We start from the raw sequence: 19,563 nt of genomic DNA, 5'->3' as shown, positions 1-19,563 counted from the left end.
AAGGAGAGGGCGGAACGTAAAATAATTACTATCACTGGAGGAAAGGTACCAGGGCAAATATTGTGACTAAAGGCTGGGAACTCCCCGGTCTTGATAACTTGCACCTTAGGACATTGAAATAAGTGACTTCAGAGATATTGGATGCATTGCTTGTAATCTTCAAAATTTTCCTGAAACTGGAATTGTCCCAGCAGCTTGAAAAATTGAAAACGTGAGGTGCAATCTGCTGGCCACACTGCGCCTGAAAAGCAGAGCGCTGTGGCGCAACGTGACTGGTGGATGCCGGATGATCTGCTCCTGGGATCTAGCCTGCTCACCATGCCTCACGAGATCTAACACGATCTGACGAGACATCACGATGTGAAGCCCGAATCTTGTGGGCAGGATCACTGCTAGTCTAACCCCTTCACTTGGAGACCACAGGCGAGCGCTGTTCAGTACTGGCCCCCAGAACTGGGGACCAAATGAATGGGCAGTCATAGAATTTACAGTGCATGGAATTTACAGTGCAGAAGGAGGCCATTTGGCCCATTGAGTCTGCATCGGCTCTTGGAAATAGCACCCTACCAAAGCCCACACGTCTACCCTATCCCCATAACCCAGTAACCCCACCCAACACTAAGGGCAATTTTGGACACTAAGGGCAATTTAGCATGGTCAATCCACCTAAACTGCACATCTTTGGACTGTGGGAGGAAACCGGAGCACCCAGAGGAAACCCACGCACATACGGGGAGAATGTGCAGACTCCGCACAGATAGTGTCCCAGGCCGGGAATCAAACCTGGGACTCTGGAGCTGTGAAGCAATTGTCCTAACCACTGTGCTACCGTGCTGCCCATGGGGGTCTTCCAGGGGGTTGAAGGCCGGCAAGTGGTTACCCTCCAGGCAGGGTGGCATCCTGGCACTGTCAGGCTGCCAAGCTGCCAGTGCCACTTTGGTACCAGCCTGGCACTGCCTAGGTGCCCAGGTGGCACTGTCAGCTGGCAGGGGCGCTGGCAGGGTGCCAGGCTGCCATTGTGAATGTGCCAAGCTGTTATTTTTTACATGGCAGTGATCAGGTCCAGGGGTTCCATGTGAGGTGGGGGTGCGGGGAAGGGGGTAAAGGACTCCCTTATAGGAGAGTTGGGGCTTTGGCGGGATTCGGGGGCCGCATCTGGGAGTCAAGAGATCTGGATTCCATTTAAGAATTGTGTCCCGATCTCTCCCTGAACTGAGGAGTTTCGGCGAGTGGAGTTTCTCAGTGCAGGAACTGGGACCATGTCCGACCTAAGCTGCGCGTTCCCCGCTGAGGCCCCGTATCTAACCGGAGTCATGTTAGATAGCGTGTGTTTCTTGGGAATGAGAGGGGAATTTTATGGAAACATAAAATTCTGAGGGGGAATGGCACAGTCGACGCTAAGAGGATGTTTTCCTTTGTTGGGGTAATCTAGAACCAGGGGTACAGTTACAGAATAGGTCTCCCACTTAAATTGAGGATGAGCATTTTAGTTGCCTAAGAGGCTCATTAATCTTCGGAATCACTAGAGAGCATGAAGGCTGGGCCATTGAATATATTCAAGGATGAAATTAGATAGATTTTTGATCCAAAAGGAAGTCAAGGGATTTGGGAGGCAGACAGGAAAATGAAGGTGAGACTACGATGGGTGGGATGACCCATGAAATTATTGAATGGTGCAGTAGGTTTGAGGGGCCTAATTGCCTCCTCCTGCTCATAATTCTTATCTTCTTCTGTTCTTATTGGCGCACATTAACAATGGCCATTAAGATGCCTGTTACTGGTTGCCCATAACTTCAAAATGCTAGGCTGGGTCTTGATTTTTCGCTGAGTTTGTCAGCTCCCTTTTTCCAAGGGAATGTAAAGAGTTATGAATGGTGAAAATGGCTTGTGTGGATAGCATGTAACCGTATCGAAGGTGACTATGAGGCATAATTGCAAGTGTGGAATATGGTGAGAGTGAGTGGATGGAAGTAAGAAGTGCTTGGATAGAATGAAGTGAGTGCAACTGCAAGATGTGATGTTCTGCAGAGTTCTGGAAAAATCAAATTGTGGACCTTAGTACCTGACAGTGTTAGACCACTCACCTCAACCACCCTGCTGAGGTCCTGGATCTTCTTGGTGCTCAGTCTCCAGGTTGGACAGATTATGCTTCTGCTCAGTCACCTACACCCAAGCCTGCTTGTTGGAGAAATGATCCTCCTCCTCCTATATTTCAGAAAAGTAATTTCACTGCCGTCTCACAAATTTCACAACAAGGAAGAGCCTTTCCCGTTTCTTTTCCATTCCCATGGTTGTTGCAGCCACAAATATCCATGTTCAGTTCAGCCATTCTAACCCCTGCCAAGATCTCTTTAATTATAAATACATTCTTTGAGAGATCTGACACGTTATCATGCTTACTCTCCCAGATTGGCTGGGAAATCTGAAGGCGGGATGCTGATGTCGTGGCTCAGTTAAAGAAATACTGGGAAGCCCAACAAAGCTGTCAATGGATTCCCAACCCACTAATGGTTCTGTTGTTTTGGCTGGGACCATCAGTTTAAACTCCCATTCATTTTCAAAGACCTCCAGTATGCAGATTCATGAAGACTTTGAATTTTACATTGCTTTTGATATATGCACACAGGGCAATGCGATGAAAGTTGGATGCAAATGGTGATTGTGCAAATATGCCACCAAATTTATAATTCTGCAGGTTGGACCAAAAAATTATTTAGAAATGCAAAATAAATCAACACATAGCATCCCTCATCAATGAAGTCATTTCCTGCTTTATGTATATAATATGTATATTGGGCGGCACGGTGATGCAATGGTTAGGACTGTAGCCTCACGGCGCCGAGGTTCCAGGTTCGATCCCGGTTCTGGGTCACCGTCCATGTGGAGTTTGCACATTCTCCCGTGTTTGTGTGGGTTTCGTTCCCACAACCCAAAGATGTGCAGACTAGGTGGATTGGCCGCACTAAATTGCCCCTTTATTTATTTATTTATTTATTCATGCCCATTCATTATTTACTCCTTACCATTTCCATATGTGAATGTCAACACATGGTGATTCTCATAGCTCTTTCATTCCTTTGTAATTTTCCAACTTTACAATAGTGCAACACTTCAAAAGCACTTCATTGGTTGTAAGAACTTGTGTATATCCTGAGAGGTTGTGAAAGATGCAAGTTTGATTAATTAAAGTTACTGGGCTGGATTGTTCACCCACTGACGCTGAAATTGCATTCGGCACCGGGGTGGAGAATCCAGTTTCACGCATGGAATTGGGACCGGCGCCAGTTCGCTGATTCTCCCCCCCCTAGAAAAGTGGCGTACTCAGGGAGTACGCCGCGCTGATTATACACCACCGGAGGCCATTGCCAGAGGCCCGACCCGCAATCCTCCACCCCAAACTGGCCGAATTCCCGACGGTATGGACCACTCATGGTCCTGCAATTCGGTATACTTGCATGGCGGCTGCGGACTCAGTTGGTGGCTGCCATAGTCGAGAGCGGGCCAATCGGAGGGCAGGGGGGGTCTCATACGGGACAGGGTCTTTATTGTGCGGGCGTTCCTGGTCGGGTGCGCGGTCGATCGGGTACAATATTTCTGTGGTCCAGCTCCGCAGTCCATGTCCGCCATGGAGCATGGTGCGGCCGCTGGTGGCCGCCGCCGTGCACATGCATGGCCTCTGACCCAGAAATGCGGGAGGCGTATCTACAGCTGGAGCTGTGAGCTCCACGACGGCTCCCTGCTAGCCCCCTGCAGGGCTGTAAATCTGTGGCCTTTCGAAGCCAGTTTTTCTGGAGTAAAAGACCACACTTTTCACAACGGCGTGGGGACAGAGTCCCTGAAACAGAGAATCCAGACCACTTTTTAAAATTGATTTGAGCTATGAAATCATAGAATTTACAGTGCAGAAGGAGGTCATTCGGCCCATCGAGTCTGCACTGGCCCATGGAAAGAGCACCCTACTTAAGCCTACACCTGTCCCTGTAATCCAGTAACCCCAACTATCCTTTTGGACAGTAAGGGGCAATTTAGCATGGCCAATCCACCTAACCTGCACATCTTTGAACTGTGAGAAACCGAAGCATCCAGAGGAAACCTACACAGACTCAAGGAGGAAGCGCAAACTCCACACAGCCAGAATAGAACCTGGATCCCTGGAGCTGTGAGGCAACAGTGCTAGCCACTGTGCTACCATGCCGTGTTGTGCCTTTTCTTGTAATTAATTTTTGGGTACATTTTTGAAAGGCCTGACTACTGCATTTGCTGTATCTGTGGTTTCCAAAAGAGATATCTCTGGTGCCTTCTCATTCAAAAAAAAACTGGGAGAACATCAGAAACATGGGGAAAGAGTTAAATCCCTTGAAGGATGAATGTGAAGTTACTATCTGCAAGTGACCCTTTCCTACTTGACTCTATCTGCAGTCAGCTGATATTAAATTAACTAGTGACAGACATTATCTCGGCCCTGAGCTGTTAATCCCAGCACTAAATTGCAAGCCAATACTATAATGCAGGCTAAGTCTCCATGATGAGACAATCTGCAATTTCCCTTTGCCGACTTTCTGGTGCAAGTGCTTCTCCTTGGTAACATTCTTGTTTCAAGTAAAAATATTAATGTATGCAAGCAAACTGAGTCATACAAAGTTTTTAAACCTTAGCTTTTCAAACCTTTTTGCTTCAATTTTATTGATTAAAATTAACTTAGATTAGTGTGAAATATTTAGTTACTAGGAATATTTACTGCAATTTAGAGCTGGGAGTAAAATTGTTAAACTTTGAAGGCCTTCAAGTAAGAAGTAATCAAATAAAATGTCTTGGGTAATATGGAACCGTATTATTGTTAATTGCCTGAGTTTTACATACCTCTCACCCTACCCCTGGCATGTTTAGAGGCGGTTGGGGGCAGAGTGGTGGAGGGGGGGGCATGAGAGTGTATCGCTGCTTGCTCTGACCCAGATATGGTTTTACAATGGGCTGAGCAGGGCCTTGGACAGGAAGTCCACACTTGCCCCTATTAAACCTTTAAGTGGTCACTTCGTGGCGGCTTAAGTGTTTTTTCTCACCCAGTCTAAATTTTCAGCTTGTGGGCACTGGAAGACTGAGAAATAGAAAAATAAATCTCTGTCCTCGATCTCAGGCAGGAAGGGGAAGCGGCATCTACATCAGAAGGCCCTTTCTGACTTGGGAGCCCTCTCCTCACTGACCAGATACCCTAGACCTCCCGCCACCCTCGGCCTATCCCCTGATTAAACACTCGGCATTCCTCCCCTTCCCTCCCCATAACCTGCGAGGGCATCCCCCACTCTCCCCTCAAATGTAGACAGAATACAGCTTTTATAACAGGATAAAGCAATGTCAAGCTCATAAATGGGATTAAAAGAATCAAAAGCTAAGCAACAGGACAATTTGTATTCACATAGCTTGGTAGATTATATCCCCAGAATAATATAAACCCACAGTTAACCATGTTTAATATATCCACTATTTGGCATAAATATTTTCGTAAGTTATCAGACGTACCTCAGTTGAAGCATTGTTGCTCCTGTGTCGAAGGTTTGTGGATTCAAGCAGGCTACAGAACATGAGCAAATAATTTGATGTGACACTGCAGTGCATTGAGGGAGTGTGGCACTATCAGAGGTGCCAGATTTTAGATAAGAGATGTGATTCTCCGAAATGGAGACAGAGTGTTCGCGCCGTCGTGAACGCCGTTGCGTTTCACGACGGCGTTAAACGGTCGCGGGCACTACCGATTCTGGTCCCCACAGGGGGCCAGCACGGCACTGGAGCGGATCACATCACTCCAGCCTCCCTTCCAGCGCCAACTGGGCGCCGTGCCAACCTGCGCATGCACAGTTGAGCAGTGCCAAACCGCGAATGCGCGGGGGACTTCCTCAATGCGCTGGCCCCGAAAAACATGGCATGGAGGTTTAGGTGCCGGCCGCGTAATAAGTTAGGGCCGGGGCTGGAGAGGCCGGCCCGCCGATCGTTGGGCCCCGATCGCAGGCCAGACCCCATCGGAGGACCCCCGGTGAAGGAGCTTTTCCCCGCCCCACAGGCCGCCCCCCGACCCTATGCGCAGAGTTCCCGCCGGCTGCGAGCAGTTGTGAATGCCGCCGACGGGACTCTGCCATTTCGGCGTGGCCGCTCGGCCCATCAAGGCCAGAGAATCGGCAGCCCAGGTGCAGACAGCGGCCCACGATCGGCACCGCGCCAAACTTGCCGGTACAAATGGCGCCAATTCTCCGCTCCTCGGAGAATCGCCTCCGGCGCCACGGGAAAAAATGGCGTGAACGGCGAATCTCCCATACGGCGCAGCATGGGACAATCCAGCCCAAGGTATCTGCCAATTTGGACAAACCCAGACAATTCCATCACGCATCTTGAACAGAGCAGATGAGTTCTACCCAGTGCTTTGGCCAATATTCAGATCAATCAATATTACAAAAAACACATTTCTCGGTCATTTATCTCATTCCTGTTTATAAAAATTTGCTCTGTGGAAATTGGCCTCCAGTTTGTTTACATGTCAGTGATGACGACGCTTCAGAATCCTTAACTGGGAGTGAAATGCTGATAACTTCATGCAAGTTGTTTCTTTATTCAATAAGAGTATTAACGCTCACACGTCTTTCATTACTTTCACACTAGCTTCTTGCTGAAAGTGACTGCTGCTTATTACAACGTCGAGCTGATGTGTTCGCTGTGCTGAGCTTTTTCATAGCAAACTTGCCTTTCAAATGTACCATCCAGTATTCCAAGCCCCTCACTTTTGCCTTGGAATGTCCTCAGAATATTAATTTAAATCTTCCTTGCTGTGTGGCTATGGTCAGTTTCATTGCAACAGTATTCATATAATCATAGAATAAAATCATAGGATTTTTACAGTACAGAAGGAGGCCATTCAGCCCATCGAGTCTGCACCAGCCCTTGGAAAGTGCACCCCACTTAAACCCACACCTCCACCTTATCCCCCTAACCCAGTAACCCGACCTAACCTTTTTGGACATTAAGGGCAATTAAAAATGGTCAATCCACCTAACCTGCGTATCTTTAGACTGTGGGAGGAAACCGGCGCACCCGAAGGAAACCCATGCATCTCTGCACAGACAGCGACCCAAGCGGGAATCGTACTCGGGACTCTGGAGCTGTGAAGCAACAGTGCTAACTAATGTGCAAGGAATGAACTCTGTTAATTTTACATCAATTGTGTTTAATTGGGGTTTCATTTCAGCAGGTGTAAAGAGACAGTCACTGACATTGGGATGGTGATTGGGTTGGGAGGTGTATTCTTTAAATGTTTCACTCTGTAAATAAATAGATTGAGTAAAGATTGGCTCTAGTACGATCCTTCACGATCTCACTTTCTGGATCATAGCATACTCCTGCTAAATGTGCAGGGACTTATTCACACAATGACAATGTCCTTTCACACAATCCAATATTGCACTCAAATCAGGGATTTTCTTGACTCCCTTAATATCTGGTTGAAATTTGTTTACCAAAATTCATCCAGGTATTCCAAAAGCTCTCTCACCTTTTCTGTGAGACAAAGAACCCTGTTATATTATTTAAAGAAAGATGATTGCATGATTGACCTGGACAAATAACATTCTTACTCCCCCCACCCCCCGTGGCTAGCAGAGCAGCACAGCATAAGTATAATGAAACTTATGCAACCTCAGGCATTATCACATTATTATTAGTATACACCTGGGATCCTGAAGCTGCAGCAACCCTTCCAGAACAGCTTGGAAGATCACCAGAACAACTGTTGTGTGCTGCATGCTCCAAACCTTAGTCTTTCAGAAAACCTTACCATGGAAGGCAAGAAGAATCAACCACAAGTGATGGCAGAGTGGGAGCCCAAATGCAAGAACAACAAACCAGCTCCAGAAACTACAGGGCAGAGAGCAGGTAGACTCATGTGGTGGGCTGTCTTGGCTGATGCTTTCTAACTAATTTTGGAACTTAAAAAGACACATAGGAATAGCTATTTTCCTATCTGTCCTTTTCTGTCTTGTAGTGTTCTGATCGAATGGCATCTATTTGTCAGCTTCTGACTTCCTAAATCAGGTAGGATAGTTGTGATGTGAAATTTATAATAGAAAATGTGACAGCTATACCATGCAGTCTATGACAGATTGCAATACAGACAAGTGTTAATGGCTGCATAGATCTGGGTGGTCAACATGTCTCCTGAAATTGCAATTTGTGTTTTGCAATGTCAGATGATTTATTTAGGCAATCCTGATCGAAGTACAGTCTCTGGTTGATTCGCCAAATGCTACAGCCAGTAACTAGGAGAGACCTCTGCTCAGCCGATGCTGCCTCTCGTGTAGCTGAAACACTTGGGCCGGAATTCTCCAGCCATTGCGATTCACTTTTCCCATTGGCAGTGCACAGCCCCGCCCGAAGGTTTCCCGGGGTTTTCCAGTGGCATAGTGTGTTGTCCATGGGAAATCCCATTGACAAGCGGCGGGAAGATGGAATGTCGCTGCCAGCGAACAGCACACTTCCGAGAAACACGTGGTTGGGGGACCGGAGAAGCCTGCCCCTTATTTACATGGGTGAATTCTCTGCTCCTTTATCTAATTTAATGGCCCGTAACATCCAGCTAGCATCAGGAAGCCACGGGCCGTGATTCTGAAAGGGAAACTGCAAACTTACCTGCCCAGGAAATATCGTGGCGAACGTTCCTCCCCATTCGGCAGCCTGGGGCCCCCGACCGACAGTCTGCACAGGCTCCTGCATGTCACAGGAGGAGCCAGGTTGGAAACACACATTGAGGGCAGGCATTTAAACTGCAAATTTATATTGAAGATAACAGGCAATATATTTAACAAGTGTTTTAAAGGTATGTAGAAGAGTTTAAAGATTTTTTTTTGCCCTTTCTTTTATACAGGCACTGCTGTTATTGGTTTCTGTGGGAGGAAACCGAAGCATGCGGAGGAAACGGCAGCGTTGTGGTGGCACAGTGGTTAGCACTGCTACCTCAGTGCCAGGGACCCGGGTTCAATTCCAGCGTTGCGTGACTTTCTGCTTGGAGTTTGCACGTTCTCCCCGTGTCTGCGTGGACTTCCTCCGGGTGCGCTGGTTTCCTCCCACAGTCCAAAGATGTGCAGATTAGATGGATTGGCCATGCTAAATTGCCCTTCAGTGTCCAGGGATGTACAGGTTAGGGGATAGGGGAGGGGAGTGGGCCTAGATAGGGTCCTCTTTCAGAGTGTTACTGCAGACCCGATGGTCTCCTTCATAACTAAAGGAATTCTATGATTCTTTTTTATGGTTCCAGGAGACCTATACAGATACGGGGAGAATGTGCAAACATCACACAGTCACTCGAGGTCCAAATTGAACATGGGTCCCAGGTGTTGTAAGGCAGCAGTGTTAACTAGTGTACCACCATATTACCCATGTTATTATGTTTTTGCCTTGTTTACTATAATTATCTTATTCATTTATAATTATCTCATAATTCAATGTTGTGTTTTGATATTTCAGTAAGACATTTGTAGAAGCTGGTAAAGTTCAATGAAAAACATTTATTAATAAAAATAATGGGTGGTGTAAAAATGGGAGTGTTTTACTCCGGCGTCAACAGGCCTTCTGGCGCCCGATTCTCCAGGCCACAGGGAGCCAGCACAGTGCTGGAGCGGCCCACGCCGCTGACTCTGGCGTCAACTGGGGGCCGCGGGGTCCCCGCATGCGCAGTGGCTTTCTTCTCCACGCCGGCCACAACACCAAATGGCTTAGGGCTACAGGAGCGGGCGTGAAAGAAAGGAGGCCCCCAGCCCGAGAGGCCAGCCCACCAATGGGTGGGCCCTATTCGCGGGCCAGGCCACAACAGAGGCATTCTCGCAGGTTCGGACACCCCCCCCCCCCCCCCCCCCCCCCCCCCCCCCCACAAGCTGCCCCGAACCCTTCAATGCCGAGGTCCCGCCAGCTCAGAACATGTTAGAACGGCGCCGGCGAGACTTGGGTTTTTTGCCATGGCCGCTCGGCTCATCTGGGCTGGAGATTTGAACGGGGGGCTGCTCTACCAGCGCCGCGCCGACCACGCCAATTCCAATGGCACTAATTCTCCGCTCTGCCTCTGCTGGATTTTCTCACTAAACACAACAGTCAATAAAATATGTTTCCACATAAACACAGCAGTTTTGTCTATCTGTAAAGAGGAGGGTAGGGGGAAAGGGGAGGGAGGGGTGGGGATGAAAGGGAGGGCTTTGACATATAAACTGCTAATTTTACAAGCTCAAGGTACGAAAGTAACAGCTGTCAGGCGATCCCGAGTGGCCCATCACCTGGTGGAGATGATGCTGACTCTTCTCTCATGATTCCTGCGCATACATCAATGCCTCAAAAGTGTGATGCACCAGTGGAGGTGAAGCATGACTACAGGTTTTGAATCTGCACTGGACTTTGCAATACCTGTCAGGGAGATAGTTCACATTAGCTTACAGGAGGCTTGCATACATCAACAAAAGGCAGTAAACTTTATTGAAGCATTTAAAATAATCACTGAAACCTGTAAAGATGGACATTACATCAGGGAGACTCTTGTACAAACTGCTTAACATACACTGCAAAATCCAAATGTACTCTGAATCAGCTGGGAGGACAGGCATGCTAACATTAGTGTCCTTGGAGGAGTAAGTAGCACCAGTATTGAGGTCATGATCACCCAAAACCCATTCTGCTGGTTTGAAGAGAATTAGTATCTACTTTCTATGTATATTTACAAGCAGCGTGTATCAGATCTGGCTTTCTGAATGAACAAGAGTTTATCAGAAATGTAGCACAGTAACTTGCTCCATTCAGGATTGCATCTTTCCTAATTTAAAATTGGTCAGTCAGTTCTTCAATGGGTCGTTCTGGCAGTGATATACCTGTCAACTTGCACATATTGCTTTTTGTAACCAGCATTTCAGGGTGAATTATTTGTCAAGATTGACTTTCTTTCATGTGCAGTCATACCATGGCATCACTTTTCAAGCTGTATAATTGTTGGACCTTTGGCTATCTCACATCAAGCAATACATGTGGTAAAATATAGGAGTGTAATGTTTTTATTTATTCTTTAATTGGGTGTGAGCTTTGATGGCTAAGCCAGCAGTTCTTACCCATCCCTAATTGCCATTGACAAGGTGGTTATGAACCGTTGCAGTCCATGTAATATGGGCACACCTAAAGTACTGTTAGGACGGAAGTTCCAGAATTTTGATGCAGCGACAGTGGCGGAATGCCAATAGAGTTTCAAGCTAGGATGAATTTGTAGCTGGGGGGGAAAGCTTTCAGTTGATCATGTTTAATCCACCTGCTGCCCTTAATGGTCTTTCAAGGCAGTAGAGGTGGTGGAAGGTGCAGCAAGAGGAATCTTGGTGAGTTGATGCAGTGCATCCTGTAGAAGGTATATATACACAGCTGCCACTGTGCATTGGTGGTGAGGGAGTAAATGTTTAAGGTGAAGGATGGAGTGCCAAACGAGAGGGCTGTTTAGTCCTGGATGACATCTAGCTTCAGTGTTGCCGGAGTGGAGAATATTTCATCGCACTCTTGCCTTGTAGATTGTGGACAGACCTCGGGGTGTCAGGAGGTGAGTTACTCGCTGCAGAATTCCCAGCCTCAGAGCTGCTCTTGTAGCCACAATATTCATATGGCTGGTCCAGTACAGTTTCTGATTAATGCCCCCAGAATCATAATGGTGGGGGATTCAGCGATGGTAATGCCATTGAACCCATAGAACCTTTGCAGTGCAGAAGGAGCCATTCAGTTCATTGAGTCTCCACTGACCCTCCAAAAGATCACATTACCTAGGCCCACTCCCCCGTCTTATCCCTGTGACCCCACTGAACCTGCATACCTTTGAACATTAAAGGGAAAATTTAGCATGGCTAACCCCCTAACCTGCACATATTTGGTCTGTGGGAGAAAAATGGAGCATCTGGAGGAAACCCACGCAGACACAGGGAGAACATGTAAATTTCACACACACAGTCACCCAAGGCCGAAATTGAACTCAGGTCCCTGGCGCTGTGAGGCAGAAGTGCTAACCACTGTGCCACCATGCCACTGTGTCAAGGGGCAATAGTTAGATTCTCTCCTGTTGGAGATCTGGCATCTGAGTAATGCAAATGTGACTTGCTGCTTGTCAGCTCAAGCCTCAATATTGTCCAGGTCTTGACGCAAGTGGACACAAACTGCTTCCGAGGAGCTGCAAATGGTGCTGAAAATTGTGCAATGATCACCCCGCTTCTGACCTTATAATGGAGGGAAGGTGAAACAACAAAAGATTCTTGGGTCTACGCCATTACCCTTAGGGGAATGCAGCGATGTCCTGGGATTGAGATGATTGCCCTCTAACAACCACAAAAAACTAACTTTGTGCCTGCTCTGACTCCAACTAGTCGAGAGTTCTCCCTCTGATTCTCATTGATTGCAATTTTGCTATGGCTCCTTGATGCCTTACTTGCTCAAATGCTGTATTGATGTCAAGGGCAGTCATTGTCACCTCCCCTTTTAAGTTCAGATCTTTTGTCCATGTTTGGACCAAGGCTGAAATTAGGTAGGCCTGGTGGAATTCAAACTCAATATCTGTGAGCAGGTTATACTTGAGCAAGTGCCGTGTGATGGCACTGTCGACAACAACTTCCATCACTCTGCTGCGATTGGCTCAATTTGTTCTGCTTTTAGTGGACAGAACGTACCGAGGCAATTGTCCACATTTCTGGATAGGTGTGAGTATTGTAACTCTATTGAAACAGTTTGGTTAGGAGTGGAGACTTGTTCTGAAGCACAAGTCTTCAGTACATTTGCCGGAATGCTGTCAGGGCCCATAGCTGTTGCAGTATTCAGTGCTTTTAGCTGTTTCTTGATATCACCTGGATTGAATCAGCTGGCTGAAGATTGGTTCTGTGATGTGGGTCCTCTGAAGGACGCTGCAATGGATCATTCATTTGGAAGTTCTGGCCAAAGGTCGTTGCAAATGCTTCAGCCTTGCCTTTTGCACTGATATGCTGGGCTCCCAACAATGAGGGTGGGGGTAATTGTGGAACCTCTTCTTCGAGTTAGCTGTTTAATTGTCCACCGCCACACACAACTGGATGTGGTGGGACTGCAGAGCTTAAATCTGATCCATTGGTTCTAGGATTGCTTTGCTCTGTCTATTGCATACTGCTACAGGTTGGCATGTAAGTTGTCCTGTGATGTAGCCTCACCAGGTTGATGTTTCATTTTTAGGATTATCTGGTGGCAAGTCTTCCTGCACTCTTCATTGAACCAGTATTGGTCAACCAGTGTGATGGTAATGGTGGAGTGGTGGGTATACCGAGCCACCAATTTACTGATTGTAGCTGAATAAAATTTTGTGTTGCTGCTGATGATCCGCAACGCCTTATGGATGCCCAGTTTTGTGATGCTGGATCGGTTCAAAATCTATGTCATATTGCACGGTGGTCATTTTGTTTCCTGGATTAGAATCCTGTTTCTATATATGAAATAGAACAAATAAATTATTGGTATGCTGAAGCACTTTGATATCTCCAGACTTAGATTTGGTTAATCATTTAAAATGTGTTCTTGCCTGGCTATTCAGACATATCCCCTGTCAAGTTTTATATTATCAGAAAGTATTTGGTGTGGAACATTTGATTTTAATATGGATTATTAATTTTGTGATGTTCTTTCCTACTTTTTAGTTGACACCTGTTGGGACAACTATCTTCACTGGTTTCTCTGGAAGAAATGGAGCAACTGACATCGATGATGGTCCTAATGGACAAATCGAATATGTTATTCAATATAATCCAAATGATCCGGTATGTTTAAATAGTGGGTTTGTTTATTTTCTCCAAATATCTGGTTGAAAAGTGCACAGGATAACATTAGGACCAAGCTTGTATGGTGCCTTGACCTAAGTTAGCGTTTCCGATGAATTATATGTGGGCAGAACCAATACACACCAAGAACAAGGATAGTGATGTGGATGAGGTAGATTTAAGGCTGGCAATTGCCGACTTCAGGAATTCCTGTTTTCTCAACTTTGCAGCTACCTGGTTACAAGCCTGTGCACTGACTGTAATGAGGCCTAATGTCCTCCTAATAGTCAAGCGAGTGATATGAGTCTAGGGCAGATCCCTGGTTCACATTCCTGATGTGGAAATACAAGGCCACAGGATCAGGAGAGGTGTCAGCCAGCACCTTTACCTCCACCCAACAAATTGCTGCAATTGATAGTCTGCTTGGGCAGTGGAGAAGTCAAGCTGCTAGTTGTTGCCCTTACTAGCACAAGCTCCTGCTGGCATCTCGGAATTAGGAATGTTTTCTTCCTGACTTCACATGCTCTGATAGTGTCAGTGGCAATGCTCCTTTTAAAAGCTGCACAGCTACCTGAATGTTCCCCTGGACACAACATACAAGTCAGCCCCTTTAAGTTACCGCTCATGCATGGCTGTGCAATAAAATTTAACAGGGATGTTTGCATTTCAAAACACAGAAGAATTAGAAGGAACGTCAGCAGATGAGGTTTAATATGGAGAACTATGAGGTGAAGCATTTTGGTTGGAAGAACATGGAGAGACAACAGAAAATAAGCGGTAAAATTCTTAAAGTGGGGAAGTAGCAGTAGGACCTGGATGCATACGTGCATAGATCATTGAAAGTGGAAAGAACCATATACTGGGCTTTATTAACAGGGATAGACGGTAGAAGAGCAAGAAGATTATGTTGAACTAATACATGACACTAGTTATCCAGTCCAAAGATTTGCAGGGTAGGTGGATTGGTCATCCTAAATTGCCCCTTAGCCTTCAAAGATGTGTAGGCTCGGTGGGGTTGTGGGTATAGGATGGGTGGGTGGGTCCTGGTAGGATGGGTGGGTGGGTCCTGGTAGGATGCTTTTTCAGAGTGTCAGTGGAGATTCAATGCACCAAATGGCATCCTTCCTCACTGTTGGGATTCTATGATTCTGTGAACAGTTAGAGTATTGTGTACAGTTCTGGGTGCCACACTAGAGGAAAGATGTGAACATATTGGAGAGAGTGTTGAACATGTTCACAAGAATAATTCCAGGAATGAGGGGCGGGATTCTCTGACTCCCCTGCCGGGTCGGAGAATCGCTGGGGGTCAGCATGAATCCCGCCCCCGCCAGCCGCCGAATTCTCCGGCCCTCCAAAAGTCGGCGAGGCGTGAGCCCACCCTGGAGAATGGCGGGGACCGGCATGACTTAATGCGCCCCGGGGCTGCCCGAAGTCTCCGGCCCGTGATGGGCCGAAGTCCCGCTGTTTTTTTTGCCGGTCCCGCCAGCGTGGATCAGACTAGGTCTCTTACCGGCGGCACCTGGCGGCGCGGATGGGCTTCGAGGTCCTGGGAGGTGCGCGAGGCGATCTGGCCCCGGGGGGTGCCCCCACAGTGGCCTGGTCCGCAATTGGGGCCACCGATCGGCGGGCGGGCCTGTGTCGTGGGGGCACTCTTTTACTGTGCGTTGGCCTTGTCAGCCTCCACGATGGCCGACGCGTAGGTGACCCCTGCGCATGCGCGGGGATTACGTCACCAGCCGCTGACGCAGCCGCGCATGAGTGGACTCTCGCCGGCCGGCGGATTCCCTTTGGCCCCGGCTGACGTGGCGCCAAAGGCGTTCCACGCCAGCCGTCGGGGCGCAAACCACTCTGGCGCCAGCCTAGCCCCTGAAGGTGCGGAGGTTTCCGCACCTTTGGGGTGGGCCGACGCCGGAGTGGTTCACGCCACTCCATCCCGCGGGGACCCACCGCCCCGCCGGGTACGGGAGAATCCCACCCGAGAAACTTCAATTATGAGGATAGATTGGAGAGGTTAGGACTGTTCTCCTGGGAGAGAAGAAAGCTGAGTGGAGATTTGATAGAGATGTTAAAAATCATGAGGGAGCTGGACAGAGTAGAGAAGGAAAAACTGTTCCCACTCGGAAAAGAATTGCGAACAAGAGGGCACAGTCCAAAGATGTGCAGGTTAGGTGGATTGGCCATGATAAATTGTCCTTAGTGTCCAAAAAGGTGAGGTGGGGTTACTGGGTTAAAAGGATAGGGTGGAGGTGTGGGCTTAAGTAGGGTGCTCTTTCCAAGGGCCGGTGCAGAACCGATAAGCCGAATGGTCTCCTTCTGCACTGTAAATTCTATGGAGCGACCAAATCATATTTTGTGAAACGTTACGGTGCAATTTATTGAACTAATTTGTTGTTGGATCCACTGAATAATTCTTTGATAGGAGAAAAATTAAAATGTTTATTCTTTTTTGTGTTCCTAGGAATCCGGTCGGACGTTTGGTATTCCACTCACGTTATCAGGAGCTGTGGTTTTAAGGAAAAGGCTAAATTATGAAGAGAAAACACGTTACTATGTCATTGTTCAAGCAAATGTAAGACATTTATTCAAAGAATTTCAATTGCTTAGTGTTTACTCGTCTTAACAATTGCACCCTGTCCAGTGGAGTCGACACTCTGAAATGTGGTATAACTTTTGTGTGCTGTTTAATTGATGCTGTCAGGCTAACTGATGTTGAATTATTGCCTAAAAGCAACAGAGCCACTTGCAGCTTTTTAGCAAAACATGCTTTGATAAGTAATTGTGAAGCAGTAAAAGCAAACAAAGCAATTTCTGTTAGCAGAAAGTAAGTACTGCAACAGTGAATAGAATTCTGGAAGTAAAGTGCATGCAAGATTTTCCTGAAGCAATTTTAACTGACAAATCTATTTGAGAATGATTGTGTTTCGAAATATGGATGAGCAAATGGCTGACATGACAAGTGTCTAAAACAATTTTTGCAACAACATAATTTTAAGGGTCAATATGAGCCACTTTATTATTTCACATATTTATATTGAAAAGTCTTCTGAAAATAAAATTGAATTTAAAGTGTGTAATTCATACAGGGCAGAATTTTCCGAATGGTGGATCTTTCCTACCCACTACCCGAAAGTGTCGATGGGGAATGCATCCCTGGCAATACCAGTTGTCCTGGGAACATTTAACGCTCGATTGCGTTAAGAGTAAGACACTCCTTCCCGCCACACCACCCACCTCCCAACTTCCCGCCAAAAGTCAGGAGGCAGTGCTGCCTCAGAAGGCTTCCAACTGATCCAATTGGCTGACAGCTCTATAGACCCGGAAGTATTAGGTTCGAGAGGTAGCCACTGCTGGAGGCTGCACTTCCGGAAATCCAGGATAATCAAGCTGGCAGGCCCCAGTGAGGGGGATAAGGAAGGTGGAGGAGTCAAAGGAGGTCCCACTAATTGCCTGACACAACCTTTCCCCTGGTTTTCCCATATGAAGTGAGACATTGAACCATAGAGTTCCTACAGTGCAGAAGGAGGCCACTCGGCCCATCTAGCCTGCACTGACCGTCCAAAGGAGCACACTATCTAGACCCACTCCCCCACGCTATCCCTGTCACCCCACTTAACCTGCACATCTTTGGACACTAGGAGGCAATTTAACATTGTCAATCCACCTAACCTTACATGTCTTCGGACTGTGGGAGGAAACCAGAGCAATCAGGTGAAACCCAGGCAGGCACGGGAGAATGTGCAAACTCCACACAGACAGTTACCCAAGGCTTGAATCGATCCGAGATCCCTGCCGCTGCAAGGCATCAGTGCTAACCATTGTGCCACCTTACCTTGCCATGGGTAAAATAGCTGTGGGTGGGGAATGAGGCATGTAAGTATTCATTAATAGTCACAAAGGAGGGCCCAAACGTCATAAAATGGGAGGTTGGGGTGAGCCAGCAATAGACTATAAAGTTCCACCCAGAATTTTTGACATCACGACTGCCTTCAAGTATCATTTAACTGAAAAGTCACAGTTTTAAAAAAAGCCAATATGTTTATAACCTCTCACCTCCAACAATAACTGTGAGGAGCTAATGGACTTTTTCATCTCAAAGATTGAGAATGCCCAATCAGATGCATATGCCTGTGAGACAAACCATGACCAGGAATTTTTAAAAGGGAAATGGGACCAAAAGGCACCACGACCCTGAATGCAGATCTTCTTAACACTAGCCGCAAAACCTGAAGAAATTCAATTGCACTTGTGCCTCAACCCGAAGTAAAATAAAGATGATGAGAAAACCTAAACTTTTTTTTAAATTTATTTTTTATAAATTTAGAATACCCAATTCATTTTTTTTACAATTAAGGGGCAATTTAGCACGGCCAATCTAACTACCCTGCACATCTTTGGGTTGTGTGGGCGAAACCCACGCAAACACGGGGAGAATGTGCAAACTCCACACGGACAGTGACCCAGAGCCTGGATCAAACCTGGGACCTTGGTGCCGTGAGGCCGCAGTGCTAACCCACTGCGCCACCGTGCTGCCCTAGATAACCTAAACTTGAAAGAAAAACGGGGCCCATTAGCAGAGTAAATGGACTCTGTTATATTTTAAATAATGACTTATCTAAAATATATATAATACTCTTGAATCCACCAGGATGATAAAATGACCAATAGTCTTCTTGTTGAAAGATGAACTACTTAATGAGTAATAAAATAATAAACTGTGAATCCTTTTACTCAATACCAAACTAACAATAAAGAATTAAAGTACAATACAGAAAACTATATACCGATACACTATTATCACAAATTAGTTCTGACTTCTCTCACTCAGGCTATTCTATGTCTTGCTTGTTCACTGTTCTGAATCTCATCATCATGTCATGCTCATCTGAATGATCTGACAAAGAAAAGGCGGTAAACCAGTTCTTATAGTATCTGACTGTGAGCCATCTAGTGTTGAAATGACTGTATTACATTTACATACATTGATCATGTAGATTGATATTTGAATATCACTACAGACTTTAGCATAAAAGTCGGCCCAGATGGGACCGAGCATGTGTAGTCCCAGTTGGGACCTGATGTGTATTGTGCATATAGTTTACTTGGTAATAAACCAGTCTTCTTTATGCCTCTTATTTAGACTCTCTGTGGCCACTAAACTATTGTTTAGGGACTTATCCGAAATACATAACCAGATACCATGGGATAAAAGCAAATTACTGTAGATGCTGAAATCTGAAACGAAAGAGAAAATGCTGGAAAATCTCAGAGTCTGGCAGCATCTGTAGGGAGAGAAAAGAGCTAACGTTTCGAGTCCGATGATTCTGTCAAAGCTTTGACAAAGAGTCATTGGGCTTGAAATATTAGCTCCTTTCTCTCCCTACAGATGCTGCCAGACTCTGAGATTTTCCAGCATTTTCTCTTTCGTACCAGATACCATGGGCTGGATTCACCGAACTGTGGCGTTGTATGACAAAACAATCGGCCCCAAACCCGTGACCAGTGAGGAACTAGCAGCCGCGCCAAGTAAAACTCCTGGCTCCCACGATATAAATGGCTGGAGAATGGCTGGGTCCGTGGCCGTGCATGCACACAGCGATGACCTGCAACGGTTATGCTGTGCTGTTGGGAACTCGTTCAATCGGAGGGAGGGCCTTCAGGTGACGCTCCTACGCCGTTCCAAAGGAGTGGGCGGAGGATACAAAACTGGCGTCAAGCCGGAGCCGCCTCAAAATCAGTGACGGGCAATGGT

General features: G+C 46.7%; 1 protein-coding gene across 13 annotated transcripts in view; it reads left to right on the top strand.

Annotated features, from left to right (window-relative positions):
* pcdh15b (protocadherin-related 15b) overlaps nt 1-19,563 on the top strand; it is a 1,980,039-nt gene that overhangs the window by 1,289,828 nt on the left and 670,648 nt on the right. For all 13 annotated transcript variants that reach the window (XM_038773429.1, XM_038773427.1, XM_038773426.1 and 10 more), the window contains 2 exons: nt 13,695-13,814; nt 16,273-16,383. In XM_038773429.1, the coding sequence (XP_038629357.1) occupies nt 13,695-13,814; nt 16,273-16,383 (231 nt within the window). The remainder of the gene's footprint in view (nt 1-13,694; nt 13,815-16,272; nt 16,384-19,563) is intronic.

Source organism: Scyliorhinus canicula, chromosome 16 (genome assembly GCF_902713615.1).
Source record: "Scyliorhinus canicula chromosome 16, sScyCan1.1, whole genome shotgun sequence".
NCBI lineage: Eukaryota > Metazoa > Chordata > Chondrichthyes > Carcharhiniformes > Scyliorhinidae > Scyliorhinus > Scyliorhinus canicula.
This window is presented reverse-complemented; position numbering and strand designations above follow the sequence as displayed.